Source organism: Urocampus carinirostris, chromosome 16 (genome assembly GCF_059441175.1).
Source record: "Urocampus carinirostris isolate Australia breed hairy pipefish chromosome 16, RoL_Ucar_1.0, whole genome shotgun sequence".
NCBI lineage: Eukaryota > Metazoa > Chordata > Actinopteri > Syngnathiformes > Syngnathidae > Urocampus > Urocampus carinirostris.
The window spans coordinates 24,453,568-24,475,202 of NC_142364.1; the positions used below are offsets into that span (position 1 = coordinate 24,453,568).

A 21,635-nucleotide genomic window follows, 5' to 3' on the forward strand; every position below is an offset into this window, starting at 1 on the left:
TGTCATTAAAATGTCTGCGTGGTTGTGTTTCTCTTGTGCAAAGACACTTGGAGAGGTTCATGTTCTGTTGTGTTTTGTTTTCAATTCATGACTCGAACATAACCAAAGGTGTTTCACACTGACCCTCTGAAGCTTTTTCTCTGCTTTTATTGTGTTACAATCAAAAGACATTTCCAAAAATGCAATGAACTTTCCCTGGATCATCCCTGAAAAAGCTTTCCAATGTCGATTCCACTTGTCTGGTCCTTGTGACACCCCCATTAGGGTTCTAAGGGTTAAGCCTTTACCTAAGCAGCACTTGTGCGCCGCCCACCCGTCATCTCTATAAAAAGCCAAGCAGGTGACTGTGGATATATTTAGATTGAGAATCCACTCGTTGGTTACGATGCCCGTGGACCAGTGTAAACTGATCCAGCCCAGGTTCAACGTGTTTTATAATTCTCACTTTATATATTTGATTTGAAGCACATTGTGAAATGTATTTTAAGGGTGTTGTAAGTCTATGATTAAAAATGAATGACTTTTGTTCTGATAGCTTTGTTGCATAGCTGCTTTTAGTTCGATTAGCAATTATGAGCTACATAAATAACAAAAATACTCGTATTCCTTGTCACCATGCTTGGGTTAGGTTGCATTTTACGATGGGCTCTAAGGTCAATTTTGGCATCAATGGAATGCGTCTGAGATCGCACCCACTTTTTAGCTTAATCACTTAGAGTCCCACTATTACCTATTCATTATTTCAATATCCTTCACAATTTGTGTCGTTTTTCCAAATTACAGCGCTGCCATGGCAACAGTTATCACAGGAACTCGTTGCCGTGCACGACTGTCTGCGGCCTGTTGCATTAGCATCCATGGATGTGGTTAAAGTGTTTGTAAGGGATAGAATGTTTCTCTATTTTCAAAAAGTTTTTTTTTTTTTCGCTGTGGATCTTTTTGAAGTATTGTATTCGTCCAAAATTGTTTCACTTTTTGCCTTTTTGATGCATCTTTTCCAAATGCCCCTATTTTCCAACAGTCAGTCAGGGTCCTTCAACCTTTTTCAAGCTGAGCTACTTTTTCTTGATAATTAGCACAAAGGGCACCCAGTTTGATATGTTTTTCTAAAATGACAACTTATCGTGCTATAACTATGTTGTTACTATGTTATTACCAGGGTAATTACACAAAGTATGGTTAAATGGACTCCGTCAACCACTAAAACATTTTTTTACTAGAAAATCACAACAACATCAGCACTGGTGGGCAACTTTTAGAACAGGTCCGTGGGCACCTCAGTTGTTCTTAGGGGGCACCCTGGTGTCCGCGGGCACCACATTGGAGATCCTTGGTCTAAATAGCTACGTAGTATAGTAACTGGTTTACAAAATGATGATAGTTGGTATGAGTTAGCAGATGTAGTGTACATGTAGTTTGATCTTCTCGTGCAACCGTTTTGTGCAAAATTTTGTGTAAGTTATGCAAAAGAAAACCAGCAGCCGTGGCAATAGATACAAGTGTAGTTGGTGCAAAACACTGCAGAAAATTTGCTCAGTGTTTCGGCTGCCGTCTTTGACATTTTCCTATTCAGATGTAAAACTTGCGTGATTACAAGGATTTTTTTTTTAATGGTAACTCCTACAAATCAACATTTGTTATCAAATAAATGCTTATTTTTTGCAAAAAGCTTTAATGAAAGAGGCAGGTAATCACTTTTCCCTTAATATTGATGACCATGCATGATTCTATCCATAACAAATACCATTAATTGGTGTTTTTGTATTGCCTCAATTGCCAAAACCGAAGCTTTAAAGTGTTTCCTTGTTGTTTAGGGGGCCTTCGGAGCCTTGCAGAAAATCTGCGAGGACTCAGCTGAGGTCCTGGATAGTGAGATGCTGGATCGTCCCCTCAATATCATGATTCCTAAGTTTTTGCAGTTTTTTAAGCACAGCAGCCCCAAGATAAGGTTAATAAAGCCATCTTTGTTTTCATCAGATCACTCATGGACCGCTTTAAAAGCTGGCCTGCCTCCAGAAAAACATGCGACTGACGTTTTGTTGTGCTTTGTGTCTACTCAGGTCTCATGCAATCGCCTGCGTGAATCAATTCATCATCAGCAGGACTCAGGCCCTCATGCTGCACATTGACGCGTTTGTTGAGGCAAGTTTGACCGCCTTCTCTCATGATCCTTGGTTTGTGTGAAGTCACGTGAGACGGCTTTGTAGGGCCCAGTAGTAAGAGATGATGAAAGTATGTTTTCATTTCATGTCGGTTATGTTCCCTTAAAATGATTTGATTAACTTTGGCGCAATGGACTGGTATTTCTGCACACGTGTAAGCCATTCAAAATTAAAATTTTAGAATGTGTTTGTGCTTATTCCTTACCATTTTTTTTAAAAGGAGCCCTCCTTTACAATTTCTGCAGAACCTGTTTGCTCTGGCCACTGACGAAGAGGCCGAGGTGCGCAAGAATGTGTGCCGAGCACTTGTCATGCTGCTGGAAGTGCGCCTGGACCGACTTCTGCCACATATGCACAGCATCATCGAGGTGAGTGACGCATAGACACAAATTTTGAGTGGGTGAATTGTTCGTCAACTTTTCTAGCAAATTAGATGAGGAAAGTTGGATCAATGTCCTTCTTGCTTGCAAATTAAACAATGTGAAACACGTTGTTAAAAGGGCTGTGAAAAAGGATCAATGCTTATAAAAGGGAAAATATTACATTTCAACATTTTGAGCAACTCGAGTTATCATGAATGAAAATGTGCATTTGTTATTTGGTGACATTGTCTAGCATTTTTGTGTCACTATGCAGCTTTGAGCTTTAGTACAATCACACTTGACCTAAAAGGACAGAATGTATTATCCAGCCCCTCCTAGTGGCAAAAAACATTATTCATTAAAAAAATCAATACTGATTTAAAAAAATTGCAAAAATACACGAACTACAATTAAAGGCATGTTTTTTTAAATACTAATGGGACGAGAAATGTATTTTATTTATTTATTTCCATAACATGAGACTAACCGAGGGGTAGCTGAAATGATAATCCACTATCTTGCTGCTACTGGTGCCAGAAAACCAAATAAATTAAGAAATGTTTGGCAAAAAAAAAATAGACAAAAATGATGCACCTTTGTTACTTTGAGTGTCTGTAGTTTGTATTCTTTTTTGTGATTTTAGCACAACTCCTTACAGCCACCAGACAACACAAACAAAAAAAAGTGGATTAATCAACCCAATTTTAAAGGTAATCAATAGGGTCAATGCTAGAGAAATAGATTTACCACTTTTTCCTTTTCTCCTCCTTGACACAGTTTCTATTGTCTCCTGCCACAAATGGTTACTTTATTTATTGATTTGATTTTCTTGTATTTTTTTTTTAAAAATAGACCGTAGTCATTAAAAGAAACTAACTTCTAAGAAACTTTTTTCCCTGTGTTTCTCTAATTTCCCTTTGGACTGATCAATCAAAATCCATATAAATGAACTGCAAAATAGAATATATAAAGCTAAAAAATAATACAATACATTCAGAGTTTTTCTTCCTACATGATTAATGCTAGACACATTATTTTTGTGTTTGTATTGGATCCCTTAACCCCTGGGGTTGTAGAGCCACCATTTCCTGGTGTCTTGGGCAAGTACAGCCTGGTGACAGCCATCATTCTCCAGGCCAACAAAAGTTTCCACCCTGTCTCGAACCGGGGTCCTTTCGTGTGCTGGGCAACTACAGAAATAAATTGTGTGATATTTTCAGGGTTGATAAGGGTGCTTGAAACAATTATAATGTGGTTGACTTTTGGGTGAGGTGGTTGTAAATGCTTGAACTTGTTGCGATGTTTTACAACAAGTCTGCTGACACTGCTCTCTGGTGGCTTTATTTTGCCATTGCATTTCTTCCTGTGTGATAAATGGCTGCGGGTTTAGTTGGTATGGCATTGTACTATGAAGCGTCTGTGCTTCTACAAGTCTCGAACAAGAGGACAGGTGCATGTTGCACCTAAATGGGGGCAATTTGAAATATGTATTCATCCAAGGATTATGTATCAATTATGAGCCATGGAAAAAATGTAGTTGGCGTTTTCCAGTGGTACATTCTAATGGGATGAACTTCTGGCAACTGAGAACGTAAGCTTCATATTACCCAAATTTACCCAACACCTACAGTGCTGTAAAAAAGTATGTGCCGCCTTCCTGAATTCTGTGTTTTTATCACTCGCAAAGGTTTCAAATCATCAAACCAATTTTAATATCTCACAGAGACAACAAAAGGAAACACAAAATGCATTTGAAATGTTGATTCCATTAATAAAGCATGACAAAGATCAAAACCCATGTGCAAAAGCAAATTTTCTGATCTGAAACCCACCAGCAAGTCCACTTCTGAATGGCTAACAAAACCCAAAATGAAGGTACTGGAGTGGCCAAGTCAAAGTCCGGATTTAAATCTCATTGACATTAAACGGGCAGTTTATGCAAAAAAAAAACTCAAATATGGCAAAGTGTGGGCCAAAATTCCTCTACAGTGTTGTTAAAGGCTCATTACTAATTGTCGTAAACAATTACTGTTTTCGCTGCCAAAAGTGGCCTTCACTCGCTCTTAGGTTTAACGGGCAATTATTTTTTCACATGGGGCCAGACAGACCTAGATTTTTTTGTGCCCTAATAAATGAATCAACATTTCAAAACTGCATTTTGTAATTCCTTGGGTTGTCTCTGTGTGATATTACCATTGGTTTGATGATTTGAAATCTTTTTGAGTGACCAGTATGCAAAAAACTAGATCAAACAATGTCCAACTATTCACTTGTTCATATTTAAATACAAAAAACATTACTGGCGGAATACAGTGATGAAAAAAATGGGGTATGAGTGATACGAGAGATTGGGAATAGTGCGTCTACAACTATGGTTAACTTTGTTGTTATTGTTGCTATTGTTGTATCATAACTGTTATTATTAATATTATTTCTATTTTTGTTATTATCATTGGTGTATTTAATAGGGAAGATGAAGGGGTAGGGAAAATAATCATCTGCTTCTTACTACCCCTTTTCGAACATGTTATATAACATTATTTTGTTGTTGAGTTATTGTTTTTGTTCTGTTTTTATTTTAATGTTCGAATTAAAGTTTTCAAATAATAGAAATCAGGTAGGGGGCAAATACTTTTTGTTGTCACTATACATGGGAAGAGATTTGTCTCAATAATATTTCCACACATATTGTTTAAATCCACATATATATTTACAATTTGCTAAAAACATAGTTCTTGATGAATGCATATGCAAGATTTAAAATCTCATATGTCAGTCTTTTAAGATTTTGTGATTAATGACTTGACTTGCCTAGCAGATATATTTTTGAATCTGCAAAGTACATGATTTTTTTTCTTTTTGCTACTGAAATCGAAAAATTGGCTTTGTAAAAGTACTTAGTAATTAGTTTAATTTGTCCATGAAAAAGGTGGATGAACTCTGTACCTTTTATTATTTGAATAATTTCGTGGTAACAATTTTTTTGCCTTTGGTTGCAGTACATGCTCCAGAGGACGCAGGACCATGACGAAAACGTGGCATTGGAGGCCTGCGAGTTCTGGTTGACATTGGCTGAGCAGCCAGTGTGCAAGGAGGTGCTGGGCGGACACTTGTCCAAGTAAGAAACACTTGATGAGCAGTAGGCCTTGTCCTCAGACCCTGACTGCTGATTAACAACCATGACATTTAACCTCAACAGTAAACATCATTCACATTAATTTGCCGCCTTTTCTGGTGATTAATGGACAGCCTTGCTCGTTTTTCTTTCTATTCCTGCCTCAGGCTCACACCGGTGCTAGTCAACGGAATGAAGTACTCTGAGATTGACATCATCATGCTCAAGGTCAGTTGATGAGGCTTCATGTCTGAACGTGCAATGACCTGTGAACCCTACACTTAACATTTAGACCACTTAGAGAAAGATGAGTAAACATGTTTGCAAAATGATTGCTATCTAGCTATAAACTTGAATGACTGATATACTCATTATATGTTAGTATGAGTATGTTTTATTAAAGAGGGTACATTTTATCCTAGTTTACTACCAGGACTGTAATTTGTATACTCTAAAGCCAGTGTGTCCATATTATGGCCCGGGTCCATATGACACCCACAGCATATTCTGAAAATGGAAAACTGCATAAATTCTCCTTTTAAAATGGAGGAAAAATAGTTCTAACACAAAATCATCATCACTTAATATTATATTCCACAGGCACATATTTTAATTATTTTAGAGATTGAGGCTATTTTAAGATGTTTTGTTTTTTTGTAAAATATGGAAAATGTATTTCAAATGTGTATTTGCAGAGGTTACAATAATTTTCTAGCAATTATGGATCTTTTAAAAGTTGACGGGAAAATTTTAAGGCCATACATAATTTTGACAAGTTGAAAATTGGGCCATAAACCACAGCAGTGGTGCATCCCTATGAATCTGGTGCGTCACTTTAAGAGAGAGAGAGAGAGAGACAAAAAAAACAATGACGGGTGGATAATTAAAAAAAAGGCAGTGAGAGAAGCCCAGCCCGACCCAAACATAATGATTGACATTTTAGGCCTGACCCAGGCCAAAATTTGGTTCAGTTTTGTACTCTGGTTTGGGCTTAAAATCTTACTTCTAGGTGTAACTAACCCTATGGAAAGATATATTTTTTTTATTTTTGCGTGGTTTGTGAACAACAAAATATGAACAAATAAATAGGAGAAAAATGTCACACTTGTGTCCTTGATGTCTCTGTTTCCTTTGGAGAAAAATGTTTGAACACCTCTCCTCGTTTCCTATGACTCACTTTTGCCGCAAAAAATACGACAACAAAAACTAGGGTGACATTGAGGAAGATGAAGCCATCCCAGACAACGAGCAAGACATCCGCCCTCGCTTTCACCGCTCCCGCACGGTCGCTCAGCAACACGAGGGTGATGGCATCGAAGATCAAGATGAGGACGATGACGATCTTGATGATGATGACGACACGATCTCTGATTGGAACCTGCGTGAGTCCTCGATGGGTTGATTGGTGGTGTGATTTGGCATTGACATCAACTGGGGTTTTTTCCAGGTAAATGTTCGGCGGCGGCCCTGGACATCCTGGCCAACGTGTTCCGGGATGACCTTTTGCTCCAAATTCTGCCGCTTCTCAAAGAACTACTTTTCCATCCTGAGTGGGTCATTAAGGAGTCAGGCATACTAGTGCTAGGAGCCATCGCTGAAGGTAATTTTCTTTTCTTTGTGTTTGTGTATGTGGTTGTCTTTCTGTCGGTCACCCCTCTCGAGGGATATAACCAGGGTAGATAGATACATAGATAGAAAGGCCTTCATGTCTGAAAGAGAAATGTAGGTGTTTCTAGAATAGATCGAATATGTTTCCAGCTTAAAGGCTTGCTTGGGTAAAACTTAGCACAAAGGTTAATTTGATTCTTTTTGTTGTCGTTGTTGAAATAGGAAATCTTTCCTTTTTTTCTTTCACATTAGTTCCAAGGGGATTTTGGTGTGAAAATATTTCTTTTTTTGAGGTGATGCTCAAAGTAAAACTTGGTCAACAAAAACTGAGCTTTGGGGTGCATAGTTTGATGTGTCCTTAAAAGGTTTCAAGGTAAATATTTTCTCTATAAATAGGTGGTTATAATGCCCAAGTTCAAAGGGCCCTTTTGTTTTTTTCCCACCGTGCCCATCTGCTTTTAACTTATTTTTAGCAGAGCTGTTCGAGGCAAAACACATTAGGTATGAGGAATGGGGGAAGAGGGTAAATGCTGGAGAGTGAAGGGTGATATCCTGCTCATCGTCGTGTTTTTTTTTTTCTTCTATTGATTAGTGTGGCATTAAAATGCTGAAAGAAAAGGCCTGCTTCAAATGCAGTACAAACGCATCTCAAGCCCCAAGAAAAAGAAAAAAAATAAGACTTGATTTGAGTGCTTCTAAGAAATTCATGTACTTGTGAGCACATCATAAATGAGCTACAATTATGACTTAGGCCAGGAGATGTGTTCCAAAAAAAAAGGACGGAAGTGCAACCATTCGGAATTTCAACAGACCCCTACAACATTGCATCAAAATTACTTTGACAAACTGCAGCATTTGCTTTATATCTAGTACTTTATGACAAATATAGCCACTTTTGAATCCTAAAATATATTTTCACATTAACCATTTTTATATGTTTCATACATTTTGTTTTTAGGCTGCATGCAGGGAATGATTCCTTATCTCCCCGAGCTGATTCCACACCTGGTCCAGTGTTTGTCAGACAAGAAGGCACTTGTGCGTTCCATCACTTGCTGGACGCTGAGTCGCTACGCCCACTGGGTGGTCAGCCAGCCCCCTGACATCTACCTGAAGCCTCTCATGACCGAGCTCCTCAAGCGCATTCTAGACAGCAACAAGCGCGTGCAGGAAGCTGCTTGTAGGTAAGATGGATTTAATATATTGGTTTGTTAAGATTAATTCAATTGTTATTTGTCATAATCGAATGCTTAATATTGAATACAATTCAATAAGTCCTCATAAAAAAGTCATTTTTCTATTCACTTAACCTCAAAAGTTTCTCACTCTCTTCATATCTCCGTTGGCCAGCGCCTTTGCCACCTTGGAGGAGGAGGCCTGCACAGAACTAGTACCCTACCTGGCGTTCATTCTCGACACGCTGGTGTTCGCATTCAACAAGTACCAGCACAAGAACCTTCTTATTCTTTACGATGCCATCGGAACCCTTGCTGACTCTGTAGGGCACCATCTGAATAAACCGGTATGTCTTCTGTGTGTGTCTCTGGCTAGGTTTACAATCCATATATAAATCAATATATCAATTAAATGGGGGACAAATGGTCTATTTGAAGTAGGGCAAGGTACAATTTAGGTATATCAAAAGTTAAATTATTGTTGTATTAAAGTTGCATTCTTGTTAATACGGTGAACATTAAAAAGATAGAAAAACAGCACATTAAATAATACATTTTATCAACAATTGTTGCATATGTCATTATGTGAAAGTAAAATTTCCCTAAACAGTGCATTTCATGTAAATTACCAGCAACTACTTAAATATAGCATAAATATACATTTTTGAAGTTGTAGTAAATAGTATCAGTTTTACTTTACCTTATTTCAAGGTTACCAGTGAGCAATCAATTTGGTGTGTTAGGGTCAACGCCAATATTTAAAAGAGGCAAAATGAAGCATAAATTAGGGATTAAGATGTCAATTGGGATTCGCCGATTAAATCTATCCTAGCAATATTATTTGCAATACAACTATGCGAAGATTCCACCTATACACCCTTGTCACAGGAGTACATCCAGATGTTGATGCCTCCTCTGATTGAGAAGTGGAACCAACTGAAGGATGAAGACAAAGACCTCTTCCCTTTGTTAGAAGTGAGTAACAACAGGTTTTGCACCCATTTACGAGGGTATTTCGGTCCAACCACGTCTTTCTCCCTTTTAGTGTCTGTCGTCTGTAGCTACAGCACTTCAGAGTGGCTTCCTACCCTACTGCGAGCCTGTGTACCAGCGATGTGTAAACCTGGTCCAGAAGACCCTTGCTCAAGCCATGGTGAGTGAGCGTAGCACAAAGTCACAGGTCAAGTTATCCTGTGAGATTGTGTCAGGGTTCAAAAGTATTGATGCTTGATTGTCCCTAAAATTTTAATGAATAGCAAGGTGCAATTGTAATCAATTATGAAGAAAAGAACATGTAACAAAGCTGTGTTTCAAAAGACGTCTCTATTAGAAACAATTTTTCTTTTTCTGTACTTTGCCTTCCACTAGCTCTACCAGTCACAGCCAGAGCAGTATGAAGCACCGGATAAAGATTTTATGATCGTGGCTTTGGATCTCCTCAGCAGCCTGGCTGAAGGTTTAGGAGGCACTATTGAGCAACTGGTTGCCCGCAGCAACATCCTCACCCTCATGTACCAGTGCATGCAGGTAAGGGACCTTTACGGCACTCAAATGTCACATTATTAACTTTATCTTTATATTTTTCTATGCTTTAGGACAAAATGCCCGAAGTACGGCAAAGTTCTTTCGCTCTGCTGGGCGATTTGACCAAGGCGTGTTTCCAGCATGTTAAACCGTGCATTGGTATGTTTTTCTCAGCTAGATGAATTTGGGAGCAAATGTGTGAAGCTGATTGTCATTTTACCTCTTTCCTTTCATACAGCTGACTTTATGCCTATACTGGGCACTAATTTGAACCCAGAGTTTATATCTGTGTGCAACAATGCAACCTGGGCAATAGGAGAGATAGCCATACAAATGGGTGAGTGCAACATAATTGGCAATATTCCTTTTTTCAGAAAAACACAAAAATGAATGCCAGATTTTATTTTTTGTTGCGTTTTTTTGTCAAGGGCCTGAAATGCAGCCGTATGTTGCTGTGGTGCTGCACCAGCTGGTAGAGATCATTAACAGGCCCAATACACCAAAGACTCTTCTGGAAAACACAGGTACCACACTGTGGCGGTAATGAGCTGGGGGCCAGATCGGCCGCCCCTCACACATTTACAAACACACATTTGCCACTCACCAGTCCATGAACTGTACTGGTTCTTCTGGCTTCCTGTAAGTATGCACACAGTTGAACCAATGAAAATCAGACCAGTGACTTAAAAACTGTACTGAACCAAAATACACGTAAAGGAGATTTCTGTTGACTATAATGGGCCTGTCCAGATCATTTTTTACTCTGTTGTTTAAATTTTAACGGCTGATTCCACATTCCACATCTAGCGTGTGGCTAAACAGTATCTAACAGGCATTGATAGAGTAACAAAGATGTTAAATGACATAGTTAATTGAAATGTAATAATTTCCAGTGCTTGGAAATTATTAGTTCCGAGTTAAAAGCTAACGTACAAAAGGACACTTGAGTCAAGCATGCAGTTAAACGTTACCAGGAAGCACACATTTGTTCAACCAGTCATTTGCTGCAAGCACACAAACACACACATTATAGACTGTTAAAGCTTACACTTTGCTCTTGTGGATATTGAAAGACTGGTGTGGGGAAAAAAACGCAAGAGCAAAGTGTACATAAAAGAGGAATTGTGTACATGTGTTGCTGTTTGTTTGCTGTCACTTTATTGTTGCTTTTCTTTTTAAATGTCAGTGCTTATCTGCCAATTGATGACAAATCATGTTTGGTGCAGGATTTGTATGATACTTTGCCACCCCACCAAAGAAGCAAATATAATCTTTAATGGGGAATGATTGGCAGAGTTGGAGTTTAACATTCTAAGAAGCGATTCCAGCCGCTGTTGAAATATAATTTTTGCCGTAACCTCCAAAGATGAAGGCAGTCCACTCCAGAACGCCTGCTGACTTTCGATTTCATCTAGTTGTCCTCATAATATCAATAGCATACCCGATAATGGCAGTAATCATATTTAAAAAAAAAAAAAAAACTTGCTAATATACTGCACAAGTTAGCCCCAGGTGGTAGTTATAATTTGTGTCAAATTTGCTGCTTACATTCCACAGCTGAGTCCTGTGATTCATGCTCCCGTCGCTTGTTTAATGCTGCTTTGCTTTTGGTAGTTTTCGTTAACTTATCTCAGTTGCAGTCCTTCTTAGCCGTTCAGTGAGTTGGTGCTAGCTACTGTTGTTCGGCGCCCTTTTGCTTGTTGTGTTGGCCTTTTGCTTGCTAACTTCAATTACTTGGTAGGGTGTAAAGCAGGGGTCTCCAACTCGGTTTACTGGGGAGGCGCTGGAGTTAAGGTCTGGGTAATGTTGGGCCATAACGGCTTTTATGCAAGAAAATGTCCATTTAATCATTTGACTGTTCTCAAAGAGCTTTTTTTCCTCTTTATTTTACACAAAATAATATTCAAAATAGAAAACAATATTAAAAATTAATAAGAAAAAAAATCAATATATAGTAATTAAAATAATACAGCAAATAATAAAGACTTAAGAAACTAAATGTGTGAGTGAAAAATTCTGATTAGCACACTTGGTTCAAAGACATAAACTCACCCAAAGTTTTTTGCAAGGTGCATCCACTGTCCTTTAAGCTTCAGTTCAACAGCGGTGACTGTCTTCCGCACCCCAGACAATCCTGCACTTAACCAGAAGTTGGCAAAAAGAGCATTCACATCTGCTTTCTGCATGAGACATTGGACATATTCCTAAAATATGCCTGTTTGTTTTACTGAGAATGTTGCATAGTTCTGTGTCTTCTTAAAGATAGGTTATCACTCCTCTTCCTTTCCTCCTTTCCTCTTTGCCTCATACCAACCCGCTGCGCCTGGATAGTTTCTCCATCTAGTTGGAGTCATGTTTTCATTTCGGTTCCAAAAAGAGCGGCAGCAGCAGCAACAACAGTGACAAAACAGACAAACAAAACAATGCGCACACACACAACCACACACACACTTCTGTCTGTTGTGTACTATTAACATTGTTGAGTTTAAGGGAGAAATGTGCTTGTGAGGCATGAGTCAAGACATTTAAAGGGGACATATTATGGTATTTTTTTAATAGCGTTTATTTGAAAATACTGTTTTCAGAGACTGTGCTCATTAAATATTCCATTTGTAAGAAATTCATCTGTAAAGAATTGTCTTTGTGGCTGATCAGTTCGTTCTGCACCAAAGCATAACAACAATGCATGGCTTGAAACGACTTACTCAAATGTAACCATGATAATTCAATATTGTCGTTCACATGGATGTGCAATTGATGAAAAGGACTAAAATGTGGGTTCTTAACTCTCAAGTTATTTGGACAAAAAATGGTAGCAAACTGTTTGAAATTTAGTTGGCGGTGGACATAATGTGTCTCCTTTAACAAATTTCAGTTTAAAAGAAAGTCTTTACAACTGTCTTTGTCCAACTTGTCAAAGTGCTCTCCCTTAAACGTGTTTTGTATGTCTTATTTTTTGCTTTCTACCCTCCTCGACTGCAGGGGGCAGTAGTGTGTTAACAGCCGACACCAAGTGAAATGTGTTTTTTATGATCATGCACAGATTCTGTTGATTTTTATGTCTCTGAGTTGTATGTTTTTTCTTTATTTTTTTCTCCTCCCCACTCCCCTCTCCCCTCCTCTTCATTGCTCATGTCTTGGTTGGCGTTTGGTGGTGTGTAACCGTGGTTGCGTTACCGTAGCAATAACAATTGGTCGTCTTGGTTACGTTTGTCCTCAAGAGGTGGCACCCATGCTACAGCAGTTTATAAGACCCTGGTGTGTATTATTCAAACTTTTTTTTAAACTCATTCATCTTTTCTCTGTTGCTCTTCTTTCTCCTTGCTGTAACTCTCGTTTTAAAAATGTTTTTAATTTATTGTGTTGAGTTTTGTAATCATTTGCAAATCATGTGACTAACCCCGTGCTGTTTTAGATGCTTTTTGTATTTTATTTTTTTTGCCACCTCAGTGGTGACACAGTTTGTTTAGTTGTTAATTTTTTGTTGTCTGTCATTGCTATTAACGTGCAGAAAAAAATATTTTAGGCGGTCACATGATATCTGATGGCCAAATGGGGGGGACAGATTGGGCCTTGTTGCAATGGTAATATCCCACTTTCTATCTCGGCTGCCATGTTTATTCAAAGCAACCGCAATATTTCCAGTTTTAGGGAAATTATCTTTTTCAATGATTACAATTGCTCTGTACCAAGGCAAATATTTTTTTTAACTGGAGTATGGAAGCCCATTACAGCCATTATGTTTATTTCATTTACTGTGGAGGTTAGGATTTTAAGTCTTTCCATTTGGCTGTTAATTTAGTGAGTTTGAGTGTGAAGAGTTGGATTTGCGGTAACTAAGGGTTAATAAATAACTATATAAATAAATGAACAACATGTACCGCATTTATCCCTGTATAACATGAACTCGAGTACAACACAAACCGTGAATGTCTGAATAAAAACCAGTATGAAATGTTGTTTAACATTTTCTCAGCTCAAACTAAGCATTATAAGTGACAAACTTTGTTAAATACATGCAGCTTTGATAAAAATAATTTATTGACAACATAAACTAAACACAATACCAACATAAAATCTACAATGTATTAAATTTTCTTCAAAGTTCGATTCATCATCAAATACACCAGGGTTGTTTCCCCGGTAGTGCGTATTTGCTTTATATTTTTCAGGACGAACTGTCTGTTTTCTCTATTTTGTAACATTTGTCTCTGGTTCCATGATTGAAATAGTGATATAATGAGATAAAATGTAATGCCTTTTTATATGTCATCACTGAGAAATGTTAAAGATAAGAATTTGGCTCTCTCACTGCCGCAACCTGGGTTAGATTCCCGTTGCATCCAATCTTCTCTGATTTTTTTTTTCTAAGTATAAAAACTGCACGTTATACCCAAATAAATATGGTTCTTAGAACTGTATGAGTTTACTATGTATAGGGAGTACCATTGTGTGTTCTAAAGATGTTTTGCATAAGCAAATGGGTGATAAATGGTAAGTACTAGAAAATGAATTTTAGTTTTATATACCTAAATATGCTGTATTCAAATTTCAGATACTTAAAAGGAAATTTGCTATACTCAACTTTTTGGGGGAAAATATAAATCTAAAGAAAATATGGTTTTTGCATTTGAAATTGGGACGTACTAAAGAATGGAATACTTATTGTTTGAAAATGTAGCAAATCATCCCTATTGTAATAAACGTAAAACAATTAAAATACAAAATGTAATTGGCTAAATCTAATTTGGATAACACTAGCTGAGATTTTTACTTTTTCTGTGTGCGAAACATTTTCACGGCTTTTGATTTTGGTCATTTATTTTGATTGGCTATTATGTTTTTGTTTTTTGAGGGAGAGTGTGTATTTGTTAGCGCCACTGCAGTAATAAAATTACTGCATTCATTACATAAAATCAACATTGATTTAAAAGAATAAGAAAAATACATAAACTATCATATAAGTGTGCATTTTTATAGTTTTAGGTTGATACATTTGCATTTAATTTACATGACATGAACATTGCTTAGAGGGAGCTGACACAATTGTTCATCATTTTGCTGCTACAGGTAACCAAAGATCAAAAACCTGGGGGGGGGAATGGTTTGGTCACTTTGAGTCTTTGTCGTTAGTCTTCTTTGCGGTTTTTATCACTCTTTTTTGGTTGTACTACACAATTAGCCAAAATATCTAGTTATCAAATACTACACACTGTTCCTTTAGGGCAATTTCAGTCCACAAACATTATTTACATTTGTAAATTGTCACAAGTCTAAAGTGATGGCAAATGTTTTGTAGAAAGACCGTAATTTAATCATTATAGCTAAGATGTGCTACCGGGATTTAGGTTAAGTTGGCAACAATTCCGCTAAAATGGGCATCCATCTCAACTGCTGCTTCACTACCTATGCTTAGGTACCGATGATTACAGTTAATCTTCTAACAAAGATAACAAAATTATTGTTGCGCTAAGATGATATAAAATGTTAAAATTAAAACCTAAGTGAGGGAGTCAGCAAGATGTAATGGGGCCTTTTTGTTAAAAGCTGCGGTGCCTGTCCGCAGGTGCACCTCCCTGCGGAATATAAGAGACAACGAAGAAAAAGACTCTGCTTTCCGAGGAATATGCACCATGATCAGCGTCAACCCAGGAGGAGTTGTGCAGGTGAGATTTTAAAACAAATTTGAAGATTGTGGAAATATAAGCCAGTAGCCTTAAATCTTCTTTTTTATTTTTTTAACAAGGATTTTATCTTCTTCTGTGACGCGGTGGCGTCTTGGGTCAACCCCAAGGATGATTTGCGAGATATGTTCTATAAGGTAATAACTTTTTCTTTGTACAAGTAAAAAAGTATTTAACTTCTAATACTTTATGTACCATTTTAATGTGTTTCTGTTCTCAAAGTTGAATTTTGTTTATTGACCATAAATGTAATCTCTTGTTTTGTGCGGGGCTTGGTCCCAAAAAGTCCAGCAATAGTCAAAATTTTCAAAGTACAAACCTTTTATTATTTCATACTTGAAATATTCTGACGACACTGCCCTTCTTGCACTCCTCAAGGGCAGTAACACCGTAACTCCTTACCACCAGTCTGTTATCCACATCACCAAGGGGTGCCCTGACAAATTTCTTGATCTTAATGCAGACAAGACAAAGGAATTACTGATCCACACCCAACAACTTACTCTGGAATTGGCACTTGCTACTATACACAAAAAAGAACAGTTGAATGTGTCTCTCTTTTCTAATATCTGGGACTCAAACTGGACAGTCAACTCACCTTTGATCAACATGTCACACATGCCCTTAAGCGTTCCCAGCAAAGACTCCACATCATCTGCAAACTCTGCTTTCTCTGTCACTCCCACCTATTTTTTTGCGTCAGTAAAAGCTTAGAACTTTTCTGCTATTGCGGCACTTGACTGTCTAACAATTTTACCTACACATCTGCATGTGTGATGTCCTATGTATTGTTCGTATTTGTACTTGTTTCGTGTTTACCTGTCAGTGTCTGTGAAATTTTTTTTATCCTTGAGGACAATGCAGAGCTATATACAAATATAGTAACGCACGCATATAAATACAATATATATTTCCAATCGTGTCAATCGGATTTTGTCGTATAGGTTACAAGGCGCACTTTTAAAATTTCTGACCAAATTTGAGTTCTTAGGAGTATACTCCGGATAATATATTTAAGTGGTCATTTTTGGCCACTTGTGTTAGCTATTTTCTTTTGTGCCTCAAGATTTAAATGTATTTTTGTGTTTCTAATTTCAGATCCTTCAGGGATTTAAGAATCAGGTGGGCGAGGAGAACTGGAGGCAATTCTCTGACCAGTTCCCAATGCCACTTAAAGAACGCCTCGCCACATTCTACGGGGTCTAAAAGAGATGGGGGGGTTAGTTTGCCAGCTCATGAACAAATGAAATTCATAGAGGATTTCTATTTATTCATAAACATGTTTTCTTGTTTACATACAGGTCTTTAATGTTAGGAAACCACATGGGCAACATATTTTACCCAGGGAACACCACACCCTTCATGAAGGGGAAAGATCTACCTGACGGGGGAGGAGGAACATGCATCGGTGCCGCTTTCTCCTCCACCTGGCGGGGCGGGACGGGGTGGGAGGGTTGTATACCCCCGGCGGACTAGCGTCGATTCGGGGTAATAAGTGTAACAAGGGCATAAAAAGAAAATCCCAAGTCACCTTTCACAATCACGTGCTCGTTATTTATGTTTGAGGCTCTGCAAACTCTGCTGTTTTTGGTTAATTAAGCAGAACTCGGACCCCAATGTTTAAACAAAGAGTTCACGCATGGGATTGCATTGAAGTGATTGATTTTCCTTAATGGTAGAAAATGCAGAATGACCCCAAATTAGGTGTAAATACAATGGGAATAAACGTGGGGGTAAATTGGAATTTTACGAGAATAGCTGTAATTTAACCAAAGTAAGATTTTGACGCACATTTTGTCTTAAGATGAAATTGCACTGTAAAAAACAAGTCAAAACAAATTCTACAAAAAAATGTCACGATGATAAATGTATATCGATGACAATTGTATTTAAAGAGAAGGCAACATTTTTAAATTTGTATGTCTCGATTTTCATAAACGTAGTTGTAATTGAATATAAATGGTCAATTTACAACAGGGGTCAGCATCGGTCGGATAAAATTTGCACACGGCTGGGCTGGAGAAAATAACAGGCAATTGATGTATTTACTTCTTTGTATGTGCATTGCTGGTGAAGGGTTTTAAAATCGATACCTCGGCAATACATAATGAAACTATATGACATAAGCCAATCTAATTTTGTCTCTTGCATTAACATTCACAGGTTGTGTTTCATTTTCTATTTAGTTATGGAGAGACCATTTCATTCAATGATTTTGATTTATACAAATAACTTTGTTCATTTTCTAATAAGACTTTTAGACTAATCGCAACATAATATCCATCCATCCTATATATGCACCACTTTTCCTCAGTAGGGTTGCGGGGGTGCTGGAGCCTAGCAACAATATATAATAATAATAATATTTTAAGCACTAAATTTGATAATTTGCATTGAAAAATTCAATGCAAATGGGCTATTTCAGAAGTGTTTTATTGCATGCTTAGCCGACATCCAGTGGACATATTAAAAACTGCAAGTCATTGTTTGACTAGAAGCAGCTCATTTTTTTCTCATGCTTCTCAGCATTGTCTCGTGGGCTAGATTAAATCGATCGGCAGGCCTGATACGACCCATGGGCCTTATTTTGGTGATCCCTGGTTTACAAGGAGGTCGTAATTGAATTTGTCTTATGATAAACTAGTTAAATAATGAGAAAACATGTTTTTTTACAAGTATAAAATGCCAAATAAGCCAAATAGTTTTCCATTTAAAGGGGGGTGGTGTAGTTTTGCTAAAACCTGTACTTTTATAAAAAGTAATTTTATGTCGACATTTGTACCTGTGGTAAAGTGGTGATTTGATGTGAATAAGCCCTTTTAAAATGTGAATTTTAGTGAAATACAGCCATACGATTACAATAACAAAGTATTTAATCTACGAAAAGTGTGTTTAAAATAATTATGGTAATTTTATGGGAGTAGGGGCATTTCATGGGTTGTAATTGTGATTTTAAACTGGAAATAACGATATATTACCGATTTTATTGAATAACAAATGACATTGGTTGCAATAAGAGTAACATTAGTATGTAAAATTACTGCTTTTGTCGTACCATTCCGATTCCCTAACGCTCGCGTTCCAAAAGAGTTTGGCTAATTTTGGATAAGCTATAAATTACAACATAACTGCGATCTTTTTCCAAAAGCGTCTTTCTTCAAGTAGTCTGATCTTATTTGTCGTCTACTGTGCATGACCGGTGGAAGATGCTTCCTAATTGTCATTTTATTGTGAAGGGACTGTTTTGCTGTTGTCTCGTGCATGTTGGAGGCATCTTGAAATAACAGAGGGGTGGTAAAATGTCTTTGAACACTGGGACTTCGGACTATGTTATGTTGTCAGTTTGCTGAAGCGTTTCCCCTTTCCCTTCTCCTCTGTGTGGAAATACTGTGAAAGTCAAATGTGTTTTAAAACAGCCTGGTGTAAAATCAACAATTGTTTGCATTTCCCCCTTTCCCACCTCTGCTGGCCGGAGTAAAAAGTTTAGCTTCAAAATTCTTATGTAAAGTGATGCTGCTATTTCTTTGTTTTTTTACACACACACACACACAAAATGTGATTTCATTTTGTAACAAAGAAATTACATTGGCCCCTCTTCATGTGAGCTACTCTAGTTACTAGAAATTCGAGACATTGGAAAAATCTTGCCGGACATACGAGAGAAAATCCAAGATACGAAAATTTTCAGGTGCTACCAACTAGAAGGCAGAGTACTCTAGACCTGTGTTTCTCAACTGGTGGGTCGGAACCTAAAATTGGATCGTGGATCAGTTTACAGTGTGACACAAGTCTTTGCCTTGGCAAAAATAATGCTAAGAAATAAAAAAGAATTGTTTTAACACTAGATAGTAATTATGCCCTGCAAGTGTGAGTTGACACTCTTATTTTCCGTTCAAAAAAACGTGAATACATTTGCAATTCAGGTAGTATGGTGAGTTCTGAAGTCAAACTAGTTGAGAACCAATGCTCTAGTTTAGAGTCCAGCCGTCTTGTGGTCCCTCACTCCTCTACTAGCATGTATACACCTCCCATTAATAACTGCCGACTTACTACAAAATTTTTATTTACGATTACTATTTCAGTGAGTTTTTAGTGATCAGGAAGATATTTTTATAGCTATTTAAGGTAAACGAGCATGGGAACTGATTCATTGGTTTTTAATTATTTCTTACTGGGAAAATTTGTTAAAGATACGAGAACTTCTACGTACGAGTTTTATTCTGGAATAAATTTTGTATGTTTAGGGGCCACTAAATATAAAAACCCAACAACAATTGAACCTCTAAAGTCCAACACGGAATTGTGTTAGGATTTAGTACAATTTTTGTTTCCAATTTAAAACCAAACGTTTTTTGTGTGGTCATACAAGAATAGAAATGTCCTGTGGGCCATTGCATACATTTTTGTTTTTCAGTGCGAACTTAAACAACCGAATGTTTGCGAAAAGCATTCTTACATGTAATAAGTGAATGTAGAATTGCGTATTTGACAGATTTAGTAAGGACTTTAAAATTCACAAATTTGATCAATAAGTAAATGATCATATGGTTAGTATAACTTTAATATCCTCAAAGTAATACTGTATTTGATTCCAAGTCTAAACATGACATTTTGATTTAATATTTGAACCAATAATTTTTCTGAAGCCAAACTGATTGGTTGCCCAAGGGATTTTTTGTTTGAAAACTGATAAATTTTGTTTCTTAAACCCGTATTCTGCAAATTCAGTATTACTAACAGTGTTTTTAACCGGGCCTACACCGATCTTATTCCTGTAATTTCCCTTTAAATGTGACCAGTATTGTGCCTCTGTGGAAGAGATGCAACAAATTTTTAAAGTTATGAATAGTCTCAAAATATTCATAATAATCTCTAAAAAATTGCTTTGTAAACCTGTCTGTGTGCCTTGTGGCTTGACTAGTGAACAGTCCAGAGAGCAACTGAATAATATCCCTATTTTTAGTTTTATGAATAATCAATTGTAATTGTTTTAGGTTTCCTCAATGGTTACAGCTAAGGCAATTTTTACTACCAGGAAAATATTAATATTTTAATCGCTAGAGGGCAAGGGGATGTGTAAACCCTAATCCCATTACAACCCCTTTCACCTACCCACTGTGTGCTGTCTAGCTTCCCCTTTCCACTTCTTTGTTAAGGGCAAGCAAATGATTCCACCAAGAGTTGGTAATTTCCTGCTCATCACATCATCCCTTTGAGCCGTGCTAGTTGTGACGTAATATGAATGTCAATTAACCCGATAAATGGCTCGGGCCCTACTCTTAACTCCCCATGAATGTTAATTTCTCAGTGTGCCCTGAATTGGAGCGGGAACCAGTCCTTCTCTTGCCAAAAGTTATCTTTAGAGCTTTAAAGACTAAATTACAACTAGATGTTAAGAGTCATTTGTTCATGTGTGCCTTGTGATTGATGTAATCCACAGCTCCTACTGGTTATGTTAACCCTAATTTCAGTACTCAATCCAAACAGTCCCATCTAGGGAGCGTTGGACTTTAGAGGTTCACAGCAGCACGCTATGGAATACCCCTAGGCCGATCCTCATGTTCACTTTTTGTCCGTCACATTCCGAGTGTCGTGGTCGCTGCTTTATATGTGATGTGTGTTGTCATGTCTATTTCACTACTTGAATATGAGTTTTACATGTGATCCTCAGGTCATTTGTGTTTTCTGGTTTTATTTTAGATTTATGTAGCCTGCCCATTTTCTTGTGCAAACCACTGAGATAAAGATTCACACTTGTTTTATTTCAAAGGTTAGTTTTCAAAGACTAACTCGCTATGGACAAATTCATAAATAAATGCATGAAGTTAAAAGTTCTCAAAAGTAACAAACAAAAACATTTTCGGGACTTAAAGGGTCACTGTGTGATACTTTTATCACTAGATGTTGCTGTATGATGTTGTGCTACAATTCACAAGGAGGAATACAAATTATGGATATTCAAAGTGAGCAAACTGCACCAATTTTCTTACTTTTTTGGCCCAGCC

At 37.4% G+C, this 21,635-nt stretch overlaps 1 protein-coding gene across 2 annotated transcripts in view; it reads left to right on the top strand.

Moving 5' to 3' along the window:
* The window catches only part of tnpo1 (transportin 1), a 28,619-nt gene extending 10,863 nt beyond the window's left edge, over nucleotides 1-17,756 (top strand). The window contains exons 5-24 of one of the 2 annotated variants that reach the window (XM_088355361.1): nucleotides 1,815-1,948; nucleotides 2,061-2,142; nucleotides 2,408-2,530; nucleotides 5,524-5,642; nucleotides 5,807-5,867; nucleotides 6,850-7,021; nucleotides 7,087-7,239; nucleotides 8,206-8,431; nucleotides 8,598-8,769; nucleotides 9,311-9,397; nucleotides 9,468-9,575; nucleotides 9,791-9,949; nucleotides 10,018-10,105; nucleotides 10,185-10,283; nucleotides 10,375-10,470; nucleotides 13,129-13,204; nucleotides 15,513-15,612; nucleotides 15,693-15,767; nucleotides 16,729-16,849; nucleotides 16,932-17,756. In XM_088355361.1, coding sequence (XP_088211487.1) covers nucleotides 1,815-1,948; nucleotides 2,061-2,142; nucleotides 2,408-2,530; nucleotides 5,524-5,642; nucleotides 5,807-5,867; nucleotides 6,850-7,021; nucleotides 7,087-7,239; nucleotides 8,206-8,431; nucleotides 8,598-8,769; nucleotides 9,311-9,397; nucleotides 9,468-9,575; nucleotides 9,791-9,949; nucleotides 10,018-10,105; nucleotides 10,185-10,283; nucleotides 10,375-10,470; nucleotides 13,129-13,204; nucleotides 15,513-15,612; nucleotides 15,693-15,767; nucleotides 16,729-16,836 — 2,238 coding nt within the window. In that variant the 3' untranslated portion in view covers nucleotides 16,837-16,849; nucleotides 16,932-17,756. Of the gene's footprint in view, nucleotides 1-1,814; nucleotides 1,949-2,060; nucleotides 2,143-2,407; nucleotides 2,531-5,523; nucleotides 5,643-5,806; nucleotides 5,868-6,849; nucleotides 7,022-7,086; nucleotides 7,240-8,205; nucleotides 8,432-8,597; nucleotides 8,770-9,310; nucleotides 9,398-9,467; nucleotides 9,576-9,790; nucleotides 9,950-10,017; nucleotides 10,106-10,184; nucleotides 10,284-10,374; nucleotides 10,471-13,128; nucleotides 13,205-15,512; nucleotides 15,613-15,692; nucleotides 15,768-16,728; nucleotides 16,850-16,931 lie in introns of those variants that run through there. The other variant, XR_015852996.1, reaches the window with a different exon arrangement.
* Nucleotides 17,757-21,635: the final 3,879 nt, after the last annotated feature.